Source organism: Macaca fascicularis, chromosome 14 (assembly GCF_037993035.2).
Source record: "Macaca fascicularis isolate 582-1 chromosome 14, T2T-MFA8v1.1".
Taxonomy (NCBI): Eukaryota; Metazoa; Chordata; class Mammalia; order Primates; family Cercopithecidae; genus Macaca; species Macaca fascicularis.
Window position 1 is genome coordinate 50,950,052 of NC_088388.1, and position 24,224 is coordinate 50,974,275.

General features: G+C 36.5%; 1 protein-coding gene across 4 annotated transcripts in view; it reads right to left on the reverse strand.

The window, feature by feature from the left end:
* Positions 1-24,224, reverse strand: part of PDE3B (phosphodiesterase 3B) — a 205,727-nt gene that overhangs the window by 24,468 nt on the left and 157,035 nt on the right. For 2 of the 4 annotated variants that reach the window (XM_005578550.5, XM_074014222.1), the window contains exons 7-11: positions 23,567-23,640; positions 11,951-12,099; positions 11,024-11,161; positions 9,959-10,070; positions 7,711-7,824 (exon numbers count right to left, since the gene is read on the reverse strand). In XM_005578550.5, the coding sequence (XP_005578607.3) occupies positions 7,711-7,824; positions 9,959-10,070; positions 11,024-11,161; positions 11,951-12,099; positions 23,567-23,640 (587 nt within the window). Of the gene's footprint in view, positions 1-7,710; positions 7,825-9,958; positions 10,071-11,023; positions 11,162-11,916; positions 12,100-21,762; positions 23,016-23,566; positions 23,641-24,224 lie in introns of those variants that run through there. The other 2 variants (XR_012423377.1, XM_074014221.1) reach the window with 2 other exon arrangements.

Genomic DNA, 24,224 nt, shown 5'->3' on the forward strand with positions numbered 1-24,224 from the left:
TTAAATGTTAATCTCATCCAAAAATATACCCTGAGGGAAATATTAAAATTAATGTCTGACCAAATATGTAGGTACTACTGCCCAGCCAAGTTGACATGTAAAATTAAGCATCATAGTAGGCATTCACCTGGCAAACAAATATTCACCACTCTGGGAAGGTTAGCCATAAACCTCCTAACAAAAACTCCTTGTCCAATTAAAAACTCTAATTTTAAAATATTTTTCCTTCTAAATCCCAAAGCATCCAAGGAAGTTCTTAGCTATTGACCGTAAATCAATATAGATCCTTTCAGCTGGCCATGTCTCTTTCTTGACCAACCGATTCACAGCTTGATCTGCTTACTGGAAGGATTTACTTTATTACCTTTCAAAGGATACCCTTGAGTGATCCTACAATGCTGTAGCTACCCATTTTCAGGAAGTACTGGCATATTGGGCAGAACTATCTATAAACCAGGGCCACTGATTTTTCTCTTTAAGTCAACTGGTCATAGAGAATTCCCCAAGAAGCTGTAACTATGGATTAAGGAAGAGGTATTGGTGTATTAGGAATAAACGTCATGGAAGTCTGAGCTTATGTTCTGTGCTTTTAGGAGCAACTCAAAACTAATATTGTAAGTAATTCTCCTTGATGATCGAGAACTACTGCACATGACAAATTTATGAACTGGAGGATCAAAGGGCCCCAAGTTCATTATGGGCAGGTAACATGGTAACCTAGTGCCCATGGCCAAGTATTCAGATTCTACCAAAGTGCAACAACAATTTAGCTGCTTTTACAGAAAGGAAAATAATTATCTGAGGAAAGCTGCCTGGTTTTGTCTCAAAACTCCAAGTATTTACACTGTAATTATCTTGTAGCGGTCTTCCAGAGACTCCACAGGGCATTCTATCTGCAAAAGACATTTTCTTTTGGCAGTCAGATGGAAAAATGGCAGAGTAATTTGCACAAGTAGAAATTGCTTCACATGTTTCTCTTGCTCTGGGTTGCATACACAGCCTTACAGTACTATTTTGAAGCAATAGTACTCAGAAGTCATGAATTTGCCTTCAGAATCCAAAGAGCCCTTTATGTAGAGAATTTCAAATGTATCAGTTATCCCTCAACTCAGAGGAAATATCTCAACATGTCCTAGACCACTGGATCCCTAATATACTTCAATGATATGACAGATCTCTGAATTTTTGTGCAATTTTTCTCATCTCTCATCTGCGGGCACTATTATGAAGGCATCTAGGATATTTGTTACTTCTTGCTCCGTGGAGCTACTCATCATTATCTCATCAATGTAATGGATGACCTTGATAACTTATGGGACCAGATTAGATTATAACAGAGAATGAAAGACTTGACATAGCCCAGAACTAAGACAACAGAAGTGTACTGTGATGCCTGCCAGATGTAAATATATGTCTTCTTGTGAATTTTGCTAAGAGTTATGGAGGGAAGACAACTCTCCAGATCAATTGCTCTGTGCCAAATATCACAAGTTAGGTTGACTTATTAAAAGAAGAGACCACATCTGGAACAGCTGTGGCAACTACAGTAACCACCTGATTACGTTGAGAATAATCCATCATTTTCCAGGATCTACTTATCCTGTGTAAAACCTATATAATTAAGTTGAACAGCAATGTGATGGAAATCACCATTCCTGCATCTATTAAGTACTTGATAGTAGCACTGATTTCTGCAACTCATCTATGAATGTAGTATATTGCTTTCGGTTCACTGTTTTGCCAGAATGAGGCAATTCCTGGAGATTCCATTTGATCCTTCCTACAATGATGATCCTCTTTCCAAAGATCAAGGAATTGATGAAGTGATTATGCCAGCTGCTGAATATGTTTACTCAATGCATTCAGAAAATGGGTGTGGTTCAGCTAACTACCATTATTAGATGAACCCAGTCCAAAATCCTTTTATCATCTAAATTCCATAAGCCCCTAACTCTGGCTATAGGATCAGCATAGCATTTCAGTCTCCAGGAATTAATGTTGAAATAAATTTCCCAGCACTGTGATAAAGGAGGATACTTCTTGAGGATAAAGTTAGGGATGGGTTATAAAATTGAATATGATCACCCCATTTCAACATCTTATCATGATAAGCTTCTGGATTCCTTCCTCTACAGTACACAAGGAAGTTTCACAGTTCTACTTCATCTGATGCCTATACTTTAGACAACTCATGAGGCAAACTGTTAGAGCCACTGCTCAAGCTAATACACTGACTCCAGAATATCTGGTAGGTACATCTTCCGTTCTCCCTGGTCTAACACCCTTAAGTCTATTCAGATATATATCCCGCAGGTTTCTACCAATATGAATTGGTAAATTATTCTGGTATTCAGACTTAATACTTATTCCTCTAAGATCTGCAGGATTTAAGTTTAATTATGGATCTCAAAGAAATGAGGGACAGCGGAGTTGGATTTAGAAGTGATTTATTCCCCTATAAATCAAGAATCTCAAGTGAGGTCATTACAGGGCTTTCAGGCAATCAACACAAGGAGAAATGACGATTTCCCAGCAGGAAGAATCAGCAGGATTTGGGGAATACAAGGCAATATTTATTTAAATCTATCCAAATAATCTCATTTCGATTATCAGGATCCTTTATTTCCCATTTCATATTTTTTTCTTTTTATTTATTTATTTATTTATTTATTATTATTATTATTATACTTTAAGTTCTAGGGTACATGTGCATAACGTGCAGGTTTGTTACATATGTATATCTGTGCCATGTTGGTGTGCTGCACCCATCAACTCGTCAGCACCCATCAACTCGTCATTTACATCAGGTATAACTCCCAATGCAATCCCTCCCCTCCCCCTTGATAGGCCCCGGTGTGTGATGTTCCCCTTCCCGAGTCCAAGTGATCTCATTGTTCAGTTCCCACCTATGAGTGAGAACATGCGGTGTTTGGTTTTCTGTTCTTGTGATAGTTTGCTAAGAATGATGGTTTCCAGCTGCATCCATGTCCCTACAAAGGACACAAACTCATCCTTTTTTATGGCTGCATAGTAGTCCATGGTGTATATGTGCCACATTTTCTTAATCCAGTCTGTCACTGATGGACATTTGGGTTGATTCCAAGTCTTTGCTATTGTGAATAGTGCCGCAATAAACATACATGTGCATGTGTCTTTATAGCAGCATGATTTATAATCCTTTGGGTATATACCCAGTAATGGCATGGCTGGGTCATATGGTACATCTAGTTCTAGATCCTTGAGGAATCGCCATACTGTTTTCCACAATGGTTGAACTAGTTTACAATCCCACCAACAGTGTAAAAGTGTTCCTATTTCTCCACATCCTCTCCAGCACCTGTTGTTTCCTGACTTTTTAATGATCGCCATTCTCACTGGTGTGAGATGGTATCTCATTGTGGTTTTGATTTGCATTTCTCTGATGGCCAGTGATGATGAGCATTTTTTCATATGTCTGTTGGCTGTAGGAATGTCTTCTTTTGAGAAATGTCTGTTCATATCCTTTGCCCACTTTTTGATGGGGTTCTTTGTTTTTTTTCTTGTAAATTTGTTTGAGTTCTTTGTAGGTTCTGGATATTAGCCCTTTGTCAGATGAGTAGATTGCAAAAATTTTCTCCCATTCTGTAGGTTGCCTGTTCACTCTGATGGTAGTTTCTTTTGCTGTGCAGAAGCTCTTTAGTTTAATGAGATCCCATTTGTCAATTTTGGCTTTTGTTGCCATTGCTTTTGGTGTTTTAGACATGAAGTCTTTGCCCATGCCTATGTCCTGAATGGTACTACCTAGGTTTTCTTCTAGGGTCTTTATGGTATTCGGTCTAACATTTAAGTCTCTAATCCATCTTGAATTAATTTTCGTATAAGGAGTAAGGAAAGGATCCAGTTTCAGCTTTCTACTTATGGCTAGCCAATTTTCCCAGCACCATTTATTAAATAGGGAATCCTTTCCCCATTTCTTGTTTCTCTCAGGTTTGTCAAAGATCAGATGGCTGTAGATGTGTGGTATTATCTCTGAGGACTCTGTTCTGTTCCATTGGTCTATATCTCTGTTTTGGTACCAGTACCATGCTGTTTTGGTTACTGTAGCCTTGTAGTATAGTTTGAAGTCAGGTAGCGTGATGCCTCCAGCTTTGTTCTTTTGACTTAGGATTGTCTTGGCAATGCGGGCTCTTTTTTGGTTCCATATGAACTTTAAAGCAGTTTTTTCCAATTCTGTGAAGAAACTCATTGGTAGCTTGATGGGGATGGCATTGAATCTATAAATAACTTTGGGCAGTATGGCCATTTTCACGATATTGATTCTTCCTATCCATGAGCATGGTATGTTCTTCCATTTGTTTGTGTCCTCTTTTATTTCACTGAGCAGTGGTTCCCATTTCATATCTTAATTCTAACATAAGAGGTCTACTGAAGCCACAAACTTATTTGCATTGTATTTCAAGCAACTTCAGGATCAGACATTGGGTTTTATTTTCAGAAGTTATGATCCTATTACAATAAAAAATAAGGGTTTCTTGGCCGGGCGCGGTGGCTCACGCCTATAATCCCAGCATTTTGGGAGGCCAAGGTGGGAGGATCACGAGGTCAGGAGATCGAGACCATCCTGGCTAACATGGTGAAACCCCATCTCCACTAAAAATACAAAAAATTAGCCAGGCGTGGTGGCAGGGCACCTGTAGTCCCAGCTACTCAAGAGGCTGAGGCAGGAGAATGGTGTGAATCCGGGAGGAGGAGCTTGCAGTGAGCCGAGATTGCGCCCGTACACTCCAGCCTGGGTGACAGAGCGAGACTCCATCTCAAAATAATAATAATAATAATAATAATAAAATAATAAAATAAGGGTTTCTTTTAGGTCAGAGATGCTATCTGGTTCTCCAACCATTAATTACAGCCCTAAACTTGTCGTTTATTTTCTATTAGTTCTCCAGTGCAGTGAGAATAGGACAGCACATCCCATGGTCCTTGTAGTCTTAGTTTTCATCATAATTTTCCATTGCAATAGCTGCTTGGTTCCCCAAAGCTACTTGGTTTCCTTTCTTCTACAGATACTTGACTCCATAACACTATGTATGAGAACTCGTAACACTGCTAGTAAGAACTCAGAAGGAAGTGTGCAGCATGAGAGAGAAAACATATATTGTCTTAGAGAATACTATACCTAAGTCATCGAGAACAGACTGGAGATAGAAAAATGGTCATTAAGGGCATTGCCAATGAATGCTCAGAAGGAAATGAGGAACATGTCACTGGAAACTAGAGGCCAGGGAATCCCTGTTATATAGTAACAGAAAATTTGTCTGAATTAGGTGTTGCAGTTATGTGGAATACAAAACTTACAAATGATAAACTTAAGACATTTAGTTGAGGAAATTTCCAAGCAAAGCGTTGAAGGTGTAGTCTGGTTTCTTACTGTTTATAGTAAATATGAGAGGAAAAAGAAAGATTGGTGGAGAACTGGTAAGCAAAGAGGAATAAGGACGTGATAATTCAGGAAATTCTCAGCCTATGCAGACTACAAAAGAGACTAAAATTAAGAGAGTTGCTGTCAGTTAAGTGTGTTCTGCATAGAAAGCCAAGGTTGCAGAGCTGGATCGATTTTCACTAGTTCCTTGGAAAGATCAAAAGGTCAGGGTCAAAAATAAATTTGAAGATGTTATGCTGCTGTCTTTAAAGAATGGGCTGGCTGGGCACAGTGGCTCACGCCTGTAAAACTAACACTTTGAGAGGCTGAGGTGGGCGGATTGCCTGAACTCAGGAATTCCAGACCAACCTGGGGAACATGGTGAAACCCCATCTCTACTAAAATACAAAAAATTAGCCAGGCATGGCAGCATGCGCCTGTAGTCCTAGCTGCTTGGGAGACTGAGGCAGGAGAATTGCTTGAACCCGCCTAGGAGGCAGAGGTTGCAGTGAGCTGAGATCGAGCCACTATACTCCGGACTGGGCCACTGAGCGAGTCACCGTTTCCAAAAGAAAGAAAGAAAGAAAGAAAGAAAGGGCCATGAGCCAAGAAGTGTAAGTGGCTTCTAGAAGCTGGAGGAGGCGAGGAAACAAATTCTCCTCTAGAGCATATAGGAGAAAAATAGTTCTGCTGACACCTTGATTTTACTCCAGTGAAGCCTTTTTTTGGACTTCTGACCTCCAGAACTGTCAGAATAAATTTGTGTTGTTTTCAGAGGCTAAATTTCTGGTAGCTTATTACAGCAGCAATAGCAAACTAATACAGACTTTTGGCACCTAGAAGTGAGGTACTGATGTGACAAACACCTAAAAATGTGGGAATGTCTTTGGAATTGGACAGTGGAGAGGCTGAATTTTGAAGAGCATGACAGAAACCAGTAAAAAACCACCAATCAACATATTCAAAAAGTTCACTAAACATCAGGCAGGATTAATACAAAAAAAAAATTACATGAGTACATCATAGTTAAAATGTTAAAAACCAATAGGAAAGAGAAAAAGGAACATATTATATTTATATATTATATTTCTCAATATGACCTAAGTCTTGACTTGTCAACAAAAACTGTGAAAGTCACAAGATTATGGAATAATACCTTCAAACATGCTAAAATATAAGTATTCTAAGACAAAATTACATCTAAAACAAAAAAGTTGAAGAAAATTATCTCTAATAAAAGCACAGGACTGCTGGAAGGAATGAAGGGAACTAGAAAGAATAAATACAGATGGCAGACAAAAATGAACCAGTGACATAAAGCAAATCCATTAAACAAATAATGCATACTTTAGACTCAACTACCCAAATGTAAAAAGTAATATCAGTGGCTGAGTCTACGACATTTACACTGGTTAGCATGGTAATATTATTTCTTAAGTATTGGTAACTGAGCAAATTGTCTTGATATATATCAGTGCAGCGGCATGTTCATGGCTCACTGCAGCCTCGAACTCCTGGGCTCAAAAGATCCTCCCACCTCAGCCTTCTGATTAGCTAGGACAGGTGTGTGTCACCACATCCAGCTAAATTTTTAAAAATTATTTTTGTAGAGATGGGGTTTTGCTTTGTTGCCTAGGCTGGTTTCAAACTCCTGGCCTCAAGTGATCCTCTTGCCTAAGCCTGTAAAAGTGCTGAGATTATAGGCATGAGTCACCATGCCTGGCCCTTTTAATAAGCTAGAATAAGATAACTATAAATGTTATGATTCACTGTATTTATATAAACTATTATATTTATGATAAGGAATAGCATTAACTTTTTTGGAAGCAAAATTTGTTTATAAAAGTTTTTGATGTCATCATTAAAATACTTTGCGAGGCTTTTAAACATGTTTTCTTTGGTTTTCGAATGTTATATATTTTAAATGTATGTGATGCACTTGAGACAAAAAAAACAAGAATTTTTTTTTAAAAAACAAAGGACTAATTATCATAATATTCAGGATAGTGGCTATCTCAGTGAGGAAAACCAAAGAATGGGGCAAAGAAGGAAATATGATAGATCCAGCAGTACTGAATATTAATCTACCTCATAAGATGGGTATCAGGTTTAAAAATTTTCATGTCATTATTATGCATCAAAACTTACACAGTAGAATTTGGGGATAAGTGGTTTAAAAAACTTACATAGTCCTTCATATGTACTAAAAGGTTACTTAACGAAAAATTGAAAAGGACAGAGGTAATGAAATGAGAAAGTTTGATTTACTATTCCTGATCAAATAATTAACAGAGATTTGTAGAAGGAAGTACCTGTTTCATTTCCTGTTCCACAACCATTGTGGATCTGCTGTAAGCCAGGAACTGGCCGTGTTGTCAGATACCAAACTGCATGTAGGACATCTGTGGCATGTATACGATTGTGATCTAAAGTCACCAAAATGTTTTTGTTAGGTTTAACATACAACATTTAAAAACTACAATAATTTCCTAATCATACTATATCCTCATAAAAAGGATGTGACAGAATAATTCCCCACACTTGAATTGTATTTCATCTAAAGTCTCTTGATGTGTTTAAAAAAAATTCTGTTTTAAAAACTTCCCCGTATACTATGAAAACATAGTAAAGGTGCCAAAGAAAAGGCAGGATAACCAAGGAGTATTGAAAGGCATTGGAAAATGTTCTTAAGGTTGCCATTTTGTGGCTTTCAAAAATATCATGTAGTGTCTGGATTACAGAGACTCATGTTTGCACACGAAACAGTTTTGTACACAGAACAGTTACAAATTCTGGTTACTTACATTTTTGTCCCCAACAAAAAGGTCAGAAATACTATGTCTCAGGCTTGCTATAGGAATTAAATGCTAAATATGTGAAAGCATCCAGCACAGTGTCTGACACATCATATATGATCAATAAAACATTAATTTACTGAAATTCAACTATGTGAAAAGGCAATGTGGCATAGTGTAAAGAGTATAGGCTTTAGAAGTCAGATAGACCTGAAACTGAAACAGTACTTTGGTATCTAGTTTTATAATCTTGGGAAAGATCCTTCTGAGTTTACTTCTCACCTATAAAAGTATATAATACAGCTTTGCCAAAAAAGATTGAATAAGATAACCTATGTGAATCTAATGATTGCAGTTAACATCAATATCCAATGAAAATTTAACACTTCAACAAATACTTAATGTATATGTATGCATTAGTAGATAATATAACATTGTTTTGCCTATAGAAATGACATGGCGTCCACTGGGAACTTAATTATTATTAATAAATCACCACCTTTTACTGACCATTTACTAAAAATTCTGATATGTGCTTTACATGAATTATATCATTACTACCTATGGAGTAGGTACTATTGTTATTCTCATTCACAAATTTTTGAAGTTTAGAAAAGTTAGGTCCAGAGACTATTTTCTTAACTAATATATCCTAATTGAAACTGACAGTGAAGACTCCTTACCACCTCTTTCTTTTCGTTCCATTTCCTTTGAAGTCCATCTTAAAGCATCCCTATATTCCATTTATAAAATTCAACCACTTTTTTGAATGCACAATTTATAAGTGGAAATTATAGTATATGTAACTCACCTTAAATTATTAAACAGTATTAGTGAGTTATGCCAATTGAAGAATAATTCACTATTTATAGAACTAATTTCTCAAAAATGTGTCCACATGGAGGGAAACTGTAGACAATATATAGACAGTCCTACCTTTTTCTAATACAGAACTCAAATTATATTCAAACACAATATGCAATAGCCATTAAATTATTCCATAAGTTGGAACACAGTTAAAAACTGAAATTAGATTATCAATTTTAAACATTAAGTGAATGATTTTCTGAAACTCTTGACTAACTTTTAAAAAGATAAAGTACTCAGGCAATTAATTTTAAAAATAGAAAGATGTATACTATATAACAACCAGGTAAAAAAGCAGATTATAAATATGTATCAATATTATGACCACCTTTACAAAAAATAAATTTATGTAAGAACTCTTGGAGAATATATACCAAAATGTTAACAAAAAACAGACAAACAAAATGTTAACAGTAGTCAGTTAAATCTAGGTAGTACAATACAAATTTTCTTTTTAAATCTCCATTTAAAAATTTTTCAGGCCAGGCACGGCAGCTGACGCCTATAATCCCAGCACTTTGTGAGGCCGAGGCAGGTGGATCACCAGAGATCAGGAGTTCAAGACCAGCCTGGCCAACATGGTGAAACCCCATCTCTACTAAAAATACAAACAATTAGCTGGGCATGGTGGTGGGTGCCTATAATCCCAGCTACCTGTGAGGGCTGAGACAGAAGAATCACTTGAACCCGGGAGGCGGAAGTTGCAGTGGGCCAAGATCACACCATTGCACTCCAGCCTGGGCGACAAGATCAAGACTCTGTCTCAAGAAAAAAAAAAAATTTTTTTTCAAACATGCAGTTTTAAAAGTGTTTAAGAGACCATCTGAAGAGAAAGACGATAAAGAGTTTCAAAACCCATATTATTTGAACTTAAATAATAAGATATGTTAATACTTACAAGGAATGTCTCGATAGCCATTTTCTAATGCACGAAAATAGTTCATAAATTGTTGAGTGGGAATTTTAAATATTTCCAATAAACCAGTGTCTTGAAATAAGGTATACATAACCTAAATGTCAATTAAAATAAAGTTTACTTTAAAAATCAGAATTTCTATTTGTAGCTGAGTATAATGTTTCCGTGATTTGTATTTTGGAATGTTAACCATGTATTAATATATGTCTTTAAGTTAATAATTTATTTAAAACTTGCCTACAATTAATTCTTTCCAAAAAATCAGAATGGAAGATATCACCCTAAAGCCCCTGAAAATTAAAGAAGGCTTACCATACATATCATGTCCCAATTTTTAAATTTTTCCATTCTTTTCCTTAGCTTTTTGTTCCTAATTTACTGAAGGTCATGTGAATTCTATTCTAATCTAGTCCTGGGTATTAAAAAAAAGTCAAAACAATACTATGTTTATCACATTTTTATCCCTAAGGACTTCAATGAGATGAACTTATATATCTTTCACAAAATTTATCCTTATATTTTTGCATTTCATAAATAAGATATTAAAGTAATTAACTAGAGTAATATTTTGGGGCGGTTAATCTGATGCTGTTATGCGGAACCATCAGGTATAACCCTGAGTCTTGGTGGTAAAATCAAAGTATTTTCCCATAGTTCTAGCATGAAATGAACCATCTGACCTTGAGTAAAGTATAGGGAGGGTAGGTGGAAAAAATTAAGCTTAAATTTCAGTGGTTAGAACTAGATGATTTTTCATGTCCTTTTCAACCTCAACATTCAAGAAAATGTAAATCTTTATTATTTATTTAGCATAAATTAAATCCCATTAATATGGTCAAATAAACTACTTGTCATATATATAATAGTATGATCTACATCTTATATGTAATTGTTTTATGTATATATTTAATTTTTTCTGAAAAATAACTTAATGAACAATGTCAGTTGAACTAGTGCCTAAACCATTATATAATATTAGATTTTGCTTTTTATAAAGATTTAAGAAAATTTAATTTACAGTTACAAAGTAGATATTTGAAAGCAAACCTGACTGAGAATCCTTCCTGATTTCTCTCCCATCTTTTCTACAAGTTCAAAAATTGGAAAATTCCAGTTGCTCATCTTCTCTATTAATGAGTCATACTCTTCTACTAAAATCAGGTCCAGTGATACTTCCTGTTCAATCTGTACATACAGAAAAACAACTTTATTGTATCTTTTATAAATACTGTGAAATATACATTAAAATGAGAACACTTAGGATTAAACATTTTAAAAAGTCTGTACTATTTTCTATAATGGTTATTCTTAAATATAGTCTTATCTGCCCTTCTAATTTCTCTTTCTAGAATGTTATCTTCAGACAAACACATAACTCCTGGCTGTAAGACTTATTAATCTTCTTATATTATTTTTATGAATAAAAGTATTATATTTCCAAATTACTATATAAATCCAAAGTCTATTATTTTCATTTTAGTAGTTACAGGTATCAAAGGGTAAGAGGAAAAAAAAAAACATATCCTTATGTTGGCATTTATTACCAGGATAATTTTTCAAAAGAAATAGGTGTTTCTTTTTCCTAAAAGCCTAAATTTTGAAATTTAAGAACAAAACTATATTGCCATTACAAATACATTATTTTCATTGTTTTTAGTAACATGCACATATTCTCTATACCTTCACATATGCAAAAGAAAATATCAGAATAGAAAATAATGTACTTTATATAAAACTAAATAAAATATCTTCATTTAAAACTGAATGCAGTTTGTTGCTTTAGGATGATAGAATTAGAACAAGTTACTGTATTATTTGTAACCCAAGCAATATTTCAGTCATAGTCACATATCAGTAAAACAATTTAAAAATACTATTACATTAAAAATCTTGTTCTGGGCAAAAGTAATAAAACCAGTACTAACAGTATCATATTTCACCTTAACATAATCATATTGAAAGTTTATCTTTTACATTTGTTTGCTGTTCATTCTGTGACTCTTCTGTTAGCCAATTATCACCTTCCTGAAATAATTTTCTGCTGTCTTTCTTCTCTGTTTTCTCTTCTTGTTGAGTTTCCATAAGTTTGAATGATTCTTTTGAGAAAATGTTTTCTTCTTCACCTTTCAAAAAAATATATAGTAATAGATAGGAGTAAAATGTGCCCTATATGTACAGTTTTACATGAAAAATAATTGTTAAAAATATTTAGATAAAGTAAATCATAATGGAGTTCAATCTAAATTATTTCATGACACCATTAAGTTGTATCTTGCTGTGCTATTTTGCCTAGATAGCTTATGCTCAGGCAGCAAAGACATTTCCTGTATTGGACTCCCCTTTCATATCTACTCATGGATCCTAAGTGGATATTCTTTTTAAAAGTGAGAAAAAGAAAAAGTTCCTATCAATAGAAATTTTCTTACCAATTTGATGTAAACAATTTTCAACATCTCTGAGTTTTAGATATAAAAATTCTAAAATCATAATTACAAATCAGTAAGATTAAATCACATGTAAACCTTAAACCACAATATTATAAATTGTGAGTTGTATCTCTATCAATAATTTTTTTTTCTCAAATCACATGGAAAAGGACAGCAGTATTCATAGCTAAATAGTATTCATTCACATGTTAAAAAACATTCATATTCATTCTATTTGTAATACCTTAAACAGGGAAATTACTCAGAACCTATCGACAGTTGGTGGTATAGTTACACAATTGATCACTACAGAGCAAAGAGAATGAACTACAATACGAATGGTACTTAAAAATATAATGTTCAGTGAAGGAAGCCAGGCACAAAAGTACATACTCTGTGATTCTCTTTAAGAAAAGTTCAAAAGCATATGAAACACAAAAAGATCATTACCTTTGGGGCATATGATTGGAAGGGGTCATGATGGGTAATTTTGAGGTGTAGGTAATATTTTGTTTCTTTTTAAAAAAACAACTTTTATCTTAGGTTCAGGGGTACATGTGCAGGTTTGTTATATAGGTAAATTTGTGTCATGGAGTTTGTTGTACAGATTATTTCATCACCCAGGTACTAGGTCTAGTACCCAATTACTATTTTTTTCTGATTCTCTTCCTCCTCCCACCCTCCACCATCAGGTAGGACCCAGTATCTGTTGTTCTCCTCTTTATGTGCATGTGTTCTAGTCATTCAGCTCCCACTTATAAGTGACAGTACTTGGTTTTCTGTTCCTATGTTAGTTTGACTCCAGCTCCATCCATGCCTCTGCAAAAAACATTACCTCAGTCTTTTTATAGCTGCATAGTATTCTATGATGTATATATACTACATCTTCTTCTTTGCCTTTTCTTTTAGAAAAACTACCATAATCATTTATTACTTGTTCTACTATGGACATATAAGATAGAGCCCAAACTATACAGTAAAATAGAATCTGGATTCAAGTCTGAATACTACTATAGAAACGAGCCCTAGCCTCACTACTTCACTAGCTGTGATTTTTTTCATTTTATTTATTTATTTTTTAAGTTTAGTGGTATAAGTGCAGGTTTGTTACATAGGTAAGCATGTAACAAGGGGGTTTGTTGTACAGGTTGTTTCATTACTCAGGTATTAAGCCTAGTACCCATTAGTTGTCTTCCTGATCCTCTCCCTCCTCTGAGAGGCCCCAGTGTGTGTTGCTCCCCTCTATGTGTCCATGTGTTCTCATCATTTAGCTCTCACTTATAAGTGAGAACATAACAATATTTGGTTTTCTGTTCCTGTGGCTAAGGATAATGGCCTCCAGTTCCATTCATGTCCCTGCAAAGGACACAATCTCTTTCTTTTTATGGCTGCATAGTATTCCATGGTGTATATGTACTATATTTTCTTTATCCACTCTATCACTGGTGGATATTTAGGTTGATTCCATGTCTTTTCTATTGTGAATAGTGCTGCAATATACATACACATGCATGTGTCTTTATAACAGAATGACTTATATTCCTTTGGATATATACCCAGTAATGGGATCGCTGGGTCGGATGGTATTTCTGTTTTTAGGTCTTTGAGGAATCACCACACTGCGTACCACAATGACTGAACTAATTTACACTCCCACCAACAGTCTACAAGTGTTTTTTTCTCCCCAATATCGCCAGCATCTGTTATTTTTTGCCTTTTTAATAGCAGCCATTCTGACTGGTGTTAGATGGTGTTTCATTGTGGTTTTGACTTGCATTTCACTAACGATCAATGATGTTGAGCTGTTTTTCATATGACTGTTGGCCATATGTATGTCTTCTTTCGCAAATTGTCTGTTCATGTCCTTTGCCCACTTTTTATGTTTGTTTTTTCTTGTAAATTTAAGTTTCTTGTAGGTGCTGGATATTAGGCCTTTATCAGATGCATAGTTTACAAAAATTTTCTCCCTTTCTGTAGGTTGTCTGTTTATTCTATTGATAGTTTACTTTGCTGTACAAAAGCTCTTTAGTATAATTATATTCACATTTGTCAAGTTCTGTTTTTGTTATGATTGCTTTTGGCATCTTTGTCATGAAATCTTTGCCAGTATCTATATCCAGAATGGTATTGCCTCAGTTGTCTTTCAGAGTTTTTATAGTTTTGGGTTTTACATTTAAGTCTTTAAATGATCTTTAGTTGATTTTTGTATATGATGTAAGGAAGGGATCCAGTTTTAATCTTCTACATATGGCTAGCCAGTTATCCCACCACCATTTATTGAATAGGCAGTCCTTTCCCCATTGCTTGTTTTTGTCAGCTTTGTCAAAGATCAAATGGTTGTAGGCATGCGCCCTTATTTCTGGGCTCTCTATTCTGTCCCATTGGTCTATGTGTCTGTTTCTGTACCAGTACCATGTTATTTTGTTACTGTAGTTCTGTAGTATACTTTGAAATCAGGTAATATGATGCCTCCAGCTTTGTTCTTTTTGCTTAGCATTGCCTTGGCTACTCAGGCTCTTTTTTGGTTCCATATGAATTTTAAAATAGCTTTTTCTGTTTTGTGATGAATTTCACTGGTAGTTTGTTAGGAATAACACTGAATCTATAAATTGCTTTGAGCAGTATGACCATTTTAATGATATTGATTCTTCCTATCCATGAGCACGGAATGTTTTTCCATTTGTTTGTGTCATCTCTGCTTTATTTGGGCAGTGTTTTGTAATTCTCATTGTAGAGGTCTTTAATCTCCCTGATTAGCTGTATTCCTAGGTATTTTATTATGTTTTTTGTGGCAATTGTAAATGGGATTGTGTTCCTCGTTTGGCTCTTGGTTTGGCTGTGTTAGTGTATAGGAATGCTAGTTATTCCTGTTCATTGATTTTGTATCCTGAAACTCTGCTGAAGTTACTTATTACCTTAAGCAGCCTTTGGGCCAAGACTATGGGGTTTTCTAGATATAGAATCATGTCTGCAAACAGGGATAGTTTGACCTCCTCTCTTCCTATTTGGGTGCCCTTTATTTCTTTCTCTTGCCTGATTTCTGTGGTCAAGACTTCCAAGACTATGTGAATAGGAGTGGTGAGAGAGGGCATCCTTGTCTTGTGCCCGTTTTCAAGGGGAATGCTTCCAGTTTTTGCCCTTTCAGTATGATGCTGGGCTGTGGGTTTCTCCTAGATGGTTCTTATTATTTTGAGGTATATTCCTGTAATACCTAGTTTATTGAGTTTTTAACATGAAGGGATGTTGAATTTTATCAAAAGCCTTTTTCTGCATCTATTGAGATAATCATGTGATTTTTGTCTTTAGTTCTGTTTATGTGATGAATCACATTGACTGATTTGCATATGTTGAACTGACCTTGCATCCCAGGGATGATCATAGTGGATTAGCTTTTAGATGTGCTGCTGGATTTGGTTTGCAAGTATTTTGTTGAGGATTTTTGCATCAATTTTCATCAAGGATATTGGCCTGATGTTTTGTTTTTTTCTTGTGTCTCTGCTACATTTTGGTATCAGAATGATGCTGGCCTCATAGAATGGGTTGGGGAGGAGTCCTTCCTCCTCATTTTTTTGTAATACTTTCAGTCCTTCCTCTTCAGTTTTTTGTACCACTACTTTCAGTATAAATAATACCAGCTCTTCTCTGTACATCTGGTAGGATTTGGCTGTGAATCCATCTGGTCCTGGCCTTTTTTTTTTTTTTTTTTTTTTTTGCGGGGGGGTTTGTGGGCTATTTATTACAGATTCCGTATTGGTCTATTCAGGGAATCCATGTCTTCCTGGTTCAGTCTTGGGAGGGGTTATGCATACAGGAATTTATCCATCTCTTCTAGGTTTTCTAGTATGTGTGTAAAGAGGTGTTCATAGTAGTCTCTGATGGTTGTATTTCTGTGGGGTCAGTGGCACCACCCCCTTTGTCATTTCTAATTGTGTTTATTTGGATCTTCTCTCTTTTCTTCTGTATTTGTCTAGTTAGCAGTCTATTTATCTTACTAATTTTTTCAAAAAATCAACTCCTGGTTTCATTCATCTTTTGGATGGTGTTTTTGTGTCTCAATCACTTTCAGTTCAGCTCTGATTTTGGCTATTTCTTGTTTTCTGTCAGCCTTGGGGTTGGTTTGCTCTCTCTTCTCTAGTTATTTTAGTGGTGATATCAGGTTATTAATTTGGGATATCTCTAACTTTTTGATATGGGTGTTTAGTGCTATAAATTTCCTTCTTAACACTGCCTTAGCTGTGTCCCAGAGATTTTTTAGGTTGTATCTTTGTTCTCATTCATATTAAAAACCTTCTTGATTTCTGCCTTAATTTCATTATTTGCCCAAAAGTCATTCAGGAGCAGGTTGTCTAATTTCCATGTAATTGCATGGTTTTGATTGATTTTTTTTAGTCTTGATTTCTATCTTTATTGCACTGTGGTCCAGGAGTATGTTTGGCATGACTTCAGTTCTTTTACATTTGCTGAGGATTGTCTGATTGATCTTAGAACATGTACCATGTGGTAATGAGAAAAATGTACATTCTGTTGTTTTTGGGTGGAGAGTTCTGTAGAGGTCTATCAGATCCATTTGGTCCCATATTGAGTTCAGGTACTGAATATCTTTGTTAATTTTCTGCCTCAGTGATCTAATACTGCCCAGTGGAGTGTTGAAGTCTCCCACTATTATTGTGTGGGAGTCTAAGACTCTTTGTAGATCTCAAAGAACTTGCTTTGTAAATCTGGGTACTCCTGTGTTCGGTGAATATATATTTAGAATAGTTAGGTCTGATTGAATTGAACCCTTTACCATTATGTAATGCCTTTCTTTGCCTTTTTTGATCTTTGTTGGTTTAAAGCCTGTTTTGTCTGAAATTAGGATTGCAACCTCTGCTTTTTTCCTGATTTCCAATTGCCTGGTAGATTTTCCTCCATCCCTTTAATTTGAGCTTACAGGTGTCACAGCCTGTGAAATGTGAAACTGTCTCTTGAAGACAGCATATCATTGGGTCTTGCTTTTTTTTTTTTTATTCCAGTTTGCCACTCTATGCCTTTTAAATGGGGCATTTAGCCCATTTACACTCAAGGTTAGTATTGATATGTGTGGATCTGTTCCTGTCATTGTGCTGTTACCTGGTTATTAAGCCAGCTTGTGTGGTAGCTTTACATCATTGGGTCTGTGTACTTAACTGTATTTTTTTGTATTACCTGGTAATGGTTATTCCTTTCATATTTAGTGCTCTTTTCAAGATCTCTTGTAAGTGGGTCTGGTAGTAACAAACAGTAGTAACAAACTTCCTCAGCATTTGCTTATCTGAAAAGGATCTTATTTCTCCTTCATTGAGGAAGCTTAGTTTGGCTGTATATGAAATTCTTGAAGTTTTTTTTTTTTTAAAGAATGTTGAATATAGGAACCCAAGCTCTTCTGGCTTGTAGGGGTTTCTGCTGAAATGTCTACTATTAGCCTGACTGGGTTCCCTTCTCTCTAGCTGCCTTTAACATTCTTTCCTTGATTTCAAACTTGGATAATCTGATGATTATGCATCTTGGGGATGATCTTCTTGAGTAGAATCTTGCAGGAGTTCTCTGTATTTCCTGAGTTTGGGTGTTGGCTTCTCTAGCAAGGTTGGGGAAGTTTTCATAGATAATATCCTGAAATGTGTTTTCCAAGTTGTTTGCTTTCTCCTGTCAGGGATGTCAATGATGTGTAGATTTGGCCTCTTTACATAATCCCGTATTTCTAGAGGTTTTGCTCATTCCTTTTCATTCTTTTTAAAATAACTTTTGTCTTACTTTCTTATTTCAGAGAGCCAGTCTTCAAGTTCCAAGATTCTTTCTTCAGCTTGGTCTCTTCTGCTATACTTGCAATTGCATCATAAAATTCCTGTAGTGTGTTTTCAGCTCTATCAGATCAGTTAGGTTCCTTTTCATACTGGCTATTTCCTCTGTCAGCTCCTATATCATTTTATTGTGATTCTTAGTTTTCTTGAATTGGGTTTTGCCATTCTCCTGATCTTGATTATCTTTGTTCCTATCCATATTCGGAATTCTATTTCTGTCATTTCAGCCAGCTCAGCCTGGTTAAGAACTAGTGTGGTTGTCTGAAGGTCATAAAACACTAACCATTTAGGTTGCTGGAGTTCTTGCATTGGTTCTTTCTTATCTCTGCATGTGGCTGTTCCTTTAACAGCTGGGCTGCCTCTGATTGATGTGGTCAGACAGGGACAGCATGTTTGTGCTAGAGTCCCATGTTGAGAGGAGAAGTGAGGACCGGGACCTGTATGGAGAACAGTCCAGCCACTTTTCTGTGAGGTAGGTACTCTGTGCTGGGCTCTGGACCGGCTAGCCTCTGGTCCCCAAAGACTCTCTAAAGCCTGAAGACAGCAAAGCCTAGGGCTGTGAGACAGCAAAGATGGCAACCTGCCCAACCCACTGGGAGCTCTGTCTCAGGGAGTTACAGAGCTGCTACTGGCTTGATAGCCTGGAGGTGACGGTAGCTGAAGAACCAGGCCAGGAGGACCTGCCTAGTGAAGATATATGAGATTGGAAACCCATGTAACAAACAGTCTAGTCACTTTTCTGTAGGGCTGCTGCAGTATGCTGGGGGTACACTCCAGTCCCTAGTCACCTTGGTTTATCTAGCACCTGAAGGTATCAACAGTGAAGGATGTAAAACAGCAAAGATGGCAGTCCCCCTCTCCCTCTGGGAGCTCCATCCCGGGGAGGTTTGAAACTGCTGCTGGCCAGAAAACACCGGCAGAGATGGCTGGACACCCCAGTTGGGAGGTCCCACACAGTGAGGAGGAACAGGATTGAGGACCTGTGTGAAAAAGCAGTCTGGCCACTTTTTTGTAGAGCAGTTGGGCTGTGTTGGGGGTCTGCTGCAGCCCCCAGTCACTTTGGACTCTCCAAATCCCAAAGGCAACAATGGTTAAGGCTGAAAAACAGCAAAGATGGCAGCTTGCCCCTCCCTCTGGGAACTCCGTCCCAGCAAAGTTTGATACTATTGCTGGCCAGAAAACACTGGCAGGGGTGGTTGTAGACCTTGGTCACAAGATTCTGCCCAGTGAAAAGGAACGAGATCTGGGACCCATGTGAAAAAGCAGTCTAGCTGCTTTCCCATAGAGCTGTGGGGAAAGACAGCTCCAGACCCTAGTCACCTTGGACTTCCTAGAGCCAGAAGGCAACAATGGCAAAGGCTGTGAAACAGCCTGTCCCTTCCCCTGGCAGCACCATCCCCCGGAGGCTCAGAACCACTGCCAGCTGAATAACAGTGGCAAGAGTGGCTGGTTACCTTGGTTGGGAGGTCCTGCCCAGTGAGAAGAAGAGGCGTCAGGGACCCACATAAAAAAGCAAGCTGGCTGCTTTTTTGTAGGGTGGTTACACTGAAGGCAACAATGGCTAAGGCTACAAAACAGCAAAGATGGTAGCCTACCCCTCCCTCTGGGAGTTCCATCAACACATCAACACTGCTACCAGTGGCTGGCTGGAGTTCCAAGTCAGTGGTCTTATCTTGTAAGATGCTGTGGACATGGGACCTGCAGGCCATTGCTGCTCAGCCCCCTGAATTCAGCTGCTTCTTAGGGGTCCGTATGGGGGTCTAAACCCCTGTTTTGCCGAGTTGCAGTTGCTTTTGCCTAGAAGCCCAAGTATCTATAGCTCCTGGGGCTCCGCATGTGGCTGAGCAGCTACTCTGCCAAGATGCCACAGAGCTCTGCATATCCGACTGAAGACCCTGGTGCAGTGGGTTTATGAGCGGGGGTTTCCTGACCCAAGGGTTGCAGAGATCTACGGGAGAAGCATGGGTCCCCAGGGTTGCTCACTCAGTCATTCTTCCCTAGGCGAGGGAGGCTCCCCTGGCTCCATGTCACTCCCAGGCGGGCAGTCATCCTGCCTTGCTTTTCTACATTCTCTGTGGGTTGTTTTCTTGATGAATCCCAATGTGTGTACATGGATGTTTCAGTTGAAGGTGCTGTACGTACTCACCCCTTCTATTTCTCTCCATGAGAGCAGTGCACACTAGCTGCTTCTAGTTGGCCATTTTGGCCAGCCTCTTATTTTGTTTCTGGATCTGGGTACTGATTATATGATAATTGCAAGCTATAAACTCAATATGTAGAGTTTTGTTTGTTTGTTTGTTTGTAAAAAGAGATCTCGGCCAGGCACAACAGCTCCTACCTATAATCCTAGTGCTTTGGGAAGCCAAGGCAGGACGATCACTTGAAGCCAAAAGTTTGGGACTAGTCTGGGCAACACAGCGAGTTCTCATCTCTACAAAAAAAAATTTTTTTAATTAGCCAGGCATGGTGGCCTATGCCTGTAGTCCCAACTACTCAGAAGACTGAGGAGGGAGGACTGCTTGAGCTCAGGAGTTGGAAGCTGCAGTGAACCATGATTGTGCCACCATACTCTCTAGCCTGGGTGACAGAGTAAGACCCTGTCTCAAAAAAAAAAAACAAATAAAAGAATTCTTAAGAGTACTCATTGGAGTTGAGTTTCAGAAAACTAGGTTCAAACCCGAATGATTTTTGTACTTAATAATGGCAAGCTTTCTCCCCTGTAAAATTTGGATAATACCTACCTTACAAGATGTTATACATAACAGGTGACTAATAAATGTTAGTGTAATCTCAACCTAATACAATGAATATACCAATCATTAATTGATTAGATGATGATCTGGAAGTTTTACTGTTTAGAAAATATTATTTTTTCCAAATGAAAAACATTTAATTTAAAAAATTAAATTTAGACTATTCAAGTATTTATGGTAAGTTAAGGCAGTAACTACAATGATATTCTAAAATAGCAGTTAATCTAAAAATTGCTGGCAATCGAGGTATATTACATAATTTGCTTTTTAATGATATGAATTCCTAATGACTATTATCTTACAAATAACAATAAAAACAGGTGAGATAAATGTAGCATTTCTTTTCTAAAGATGTCTGCAACACTATCTCTTGTCCCAAACACTTTTCTGAAATGTATTCTTATCATTCCTCTATCAAGACAGAGCATTTGTTTACCAACCCTCTGGAATCTCAACAGGCCTCATGACTGCTCTGATTAACAGAATATGGCAGAAGTGACACTCTGTTCTGAGTTGAGTCATTAACTGGACTGGCAGTTTCCACTTCCTACTCTCTTGGAATGCCACCAACAAACTGGGAGAAGCCCATGGAAGGGTCATATTTAGATGGACTGGTCAATAGCCAACAGGCACATGAGTAATCCATCTTGGAAATTCTGCCCAACCAATCCTTCAGATAACTGCTTCCCCAACCAATATCTGACTGCAATCTCATGAAAGTCCTCAGGTGACAATCTCCCAGTTGAGGCTAGTCCACCCAAAGAAATATGACACTTAATAAATTATTGTTCTTTTTAAAAACTTTATTGAGTATAAATTACATACCATTAAAATCTACCTATTGTAAAATGCCTTAGTTCAGGCTGCTATAACTGGATATTATAGACTGAGTGGCTTATAAAAAAATAGGAATTTATTTCTCACAGTTAGGGAAGCTGGACGTCTGAGATCAGGGTGCCAGCCTGGCCAAGTTCCAGTGAGGGCCCTCTTCCAGGTTGCAGACTACTGGTTTCACATTGTATCCTCACGGTGGGAAAGAAGGCTAGAGAGTTTTCTGGGGTTCATTTACAAGGGATCCCTTTTACAAGGGAACTAATCCCATTCATGAGGGATCCACCTTCATGACCTAATTACCTCCCAAAGACCTCACCTCCCAATACCAGCATATTGGGGTATAGGATTTCAACACATAAATTTTTGGAGGAACACAAACATTCAGCCCATAAGTGTACAATTCAACAATTTTAGTATATTTGCAGTTATCAGCAATCATTACAATCCAATTTTAGAACATCCTCAACACGCCCCCCAAAATGTTCCTTCATGCCTATTTATAGTTAATCCCTATTCTCACTTTACGCCACAACTGTTCTGATTATTGTCTCTATAAATTTGTCTTTTAAGAATTTCATATAAATGTAATCATACAATGTATGATCTTTTGAGCCTGGCTTCTTTCACTTAGAATAATGTTTTGAAGTTCATCTATGTTGCAGCATGTATCAGAAGTTTATTCCTTTAATTGCTGAACTGAATTCCATTGTAATGATATACCAAAAAAAAAAAAAAAAAAAAAAAGAATGAGTTGGGAAGTGTTCCCTCCTCTTCTATTTTTTGGAAGAGTTTGTGAAGAATTAGTCTTTTTATTTTATTTTATTTTTTAACAATCCTTTAAAATGCAAAAAACAAAAAACTATTAAATTGCACACTTTAAAAAGGTAAATTTTATGGTATGTAAACAGATTGAGAAGAGCCTACAATCCCTGAAAACGCTTATCTATTTTTGGTTTAACTTTTTTCTTAGGGTACAACACTTTAGAGTTTATCAAGTTATCCATACCATGGCAAGCCTTCAACTCTAGTCTCTGTCTTCCTAGTCCCATGAAGCTACTAATAAAATTGCTCATCCTATTAGTCACTGGTCTCTGTGGAACTGGAATATACTCTTTTGATAGCCCCAAACTCCAGGCTCACTTTCTTGGAGTTCTATCTTCCAACAGATCTTGTATGGGTGATTCACAGGATCTTTTTAGTTCTTCAATGGCTTCAAGTAGATTTAAAAAAAAAAATAATTCGTCCACATTTTCTAGTTGCCCTCAGGGGAAATGTTGGTCTGAATTACTTAGTTAACTACTACTGGTAGTTTGAGTCATCAATTTTTAAGGTTATAAAACAACTATAATTTCATCAACAACAACATTTCTTGTTTGAGGATATAAAATATTTCAGAATGATATAATTAACCACACTTTAAAACAACTCCTCTTTATGCCATAAAAAATTTATACCTTTTGGGTTTAGATTGTGCAGTACAAATTTCAATGTTAATACAAATAATTTCACTATTTATAAACAACAGATATAACATAAGAAGACTACATTCATTTGTACAGGACATTTTTATTCTTTGAATTACTTTCATCATCTATTATTTATAATTTGTTCTAAATAAATCCTGTGTGAAGTGGGTAAAAAAGAATAATCTTCATTTTAAAGATGGATAAACTGAAGTTAAACTCATTCATTTTCCCATTCTAAAAACCACTGTAAGAAATTTATCTTAAACTCAAATACATATGACTTTTGTAATCTCACCTGATTTTCCACTGCAGCAATCTGTACTGTCTGATTCAGATGTTGAAACATATTTCAGTATTTGATGTCCACAGCTTATAGAATAAAATAGATAAATATATATGGTAAATGAGGTAAAAGTTTTTTACCTGAACACAATTAGAAAATCTGTTTAATTTTTAACCAAGATCCCAACTGCAACACATCCTAATATTCCAATCTCTATAAAGTTAAAAGGCTTTAACCTAGAAAGTATCTATGTGTCCTTGAAGGAAACAAAATATTTTTGAAAAGTCAACACTGGATCTGAGGTAAACTTCTACTATTAGTAAAGCAGAAATAAGATCAAACACCATATGAACTGGGTACTATCAATAGGTACTAAAGCAGTGTATACTAAAATAATTTAATATTTATTAAGATCTTAGGATGGGTAGAATACCATTACATTTTACCTCAGATGGAGACCATTTAATTTAAAAAATTAATAACCACTAAAATAAGAAGACATTTATTTAGAATAAAAACTACTAGATAAATAAGGAAAAGAATATAGGCTGAATCCATCATCTAGTTATAACAAAGAACTAGAAAACCGGTAATACTTTATTAAAATACAGTAAAGTCCTCAATATCATCGATAAGTTTTTGAAAACTGACATTTTAAGAACTGACATTT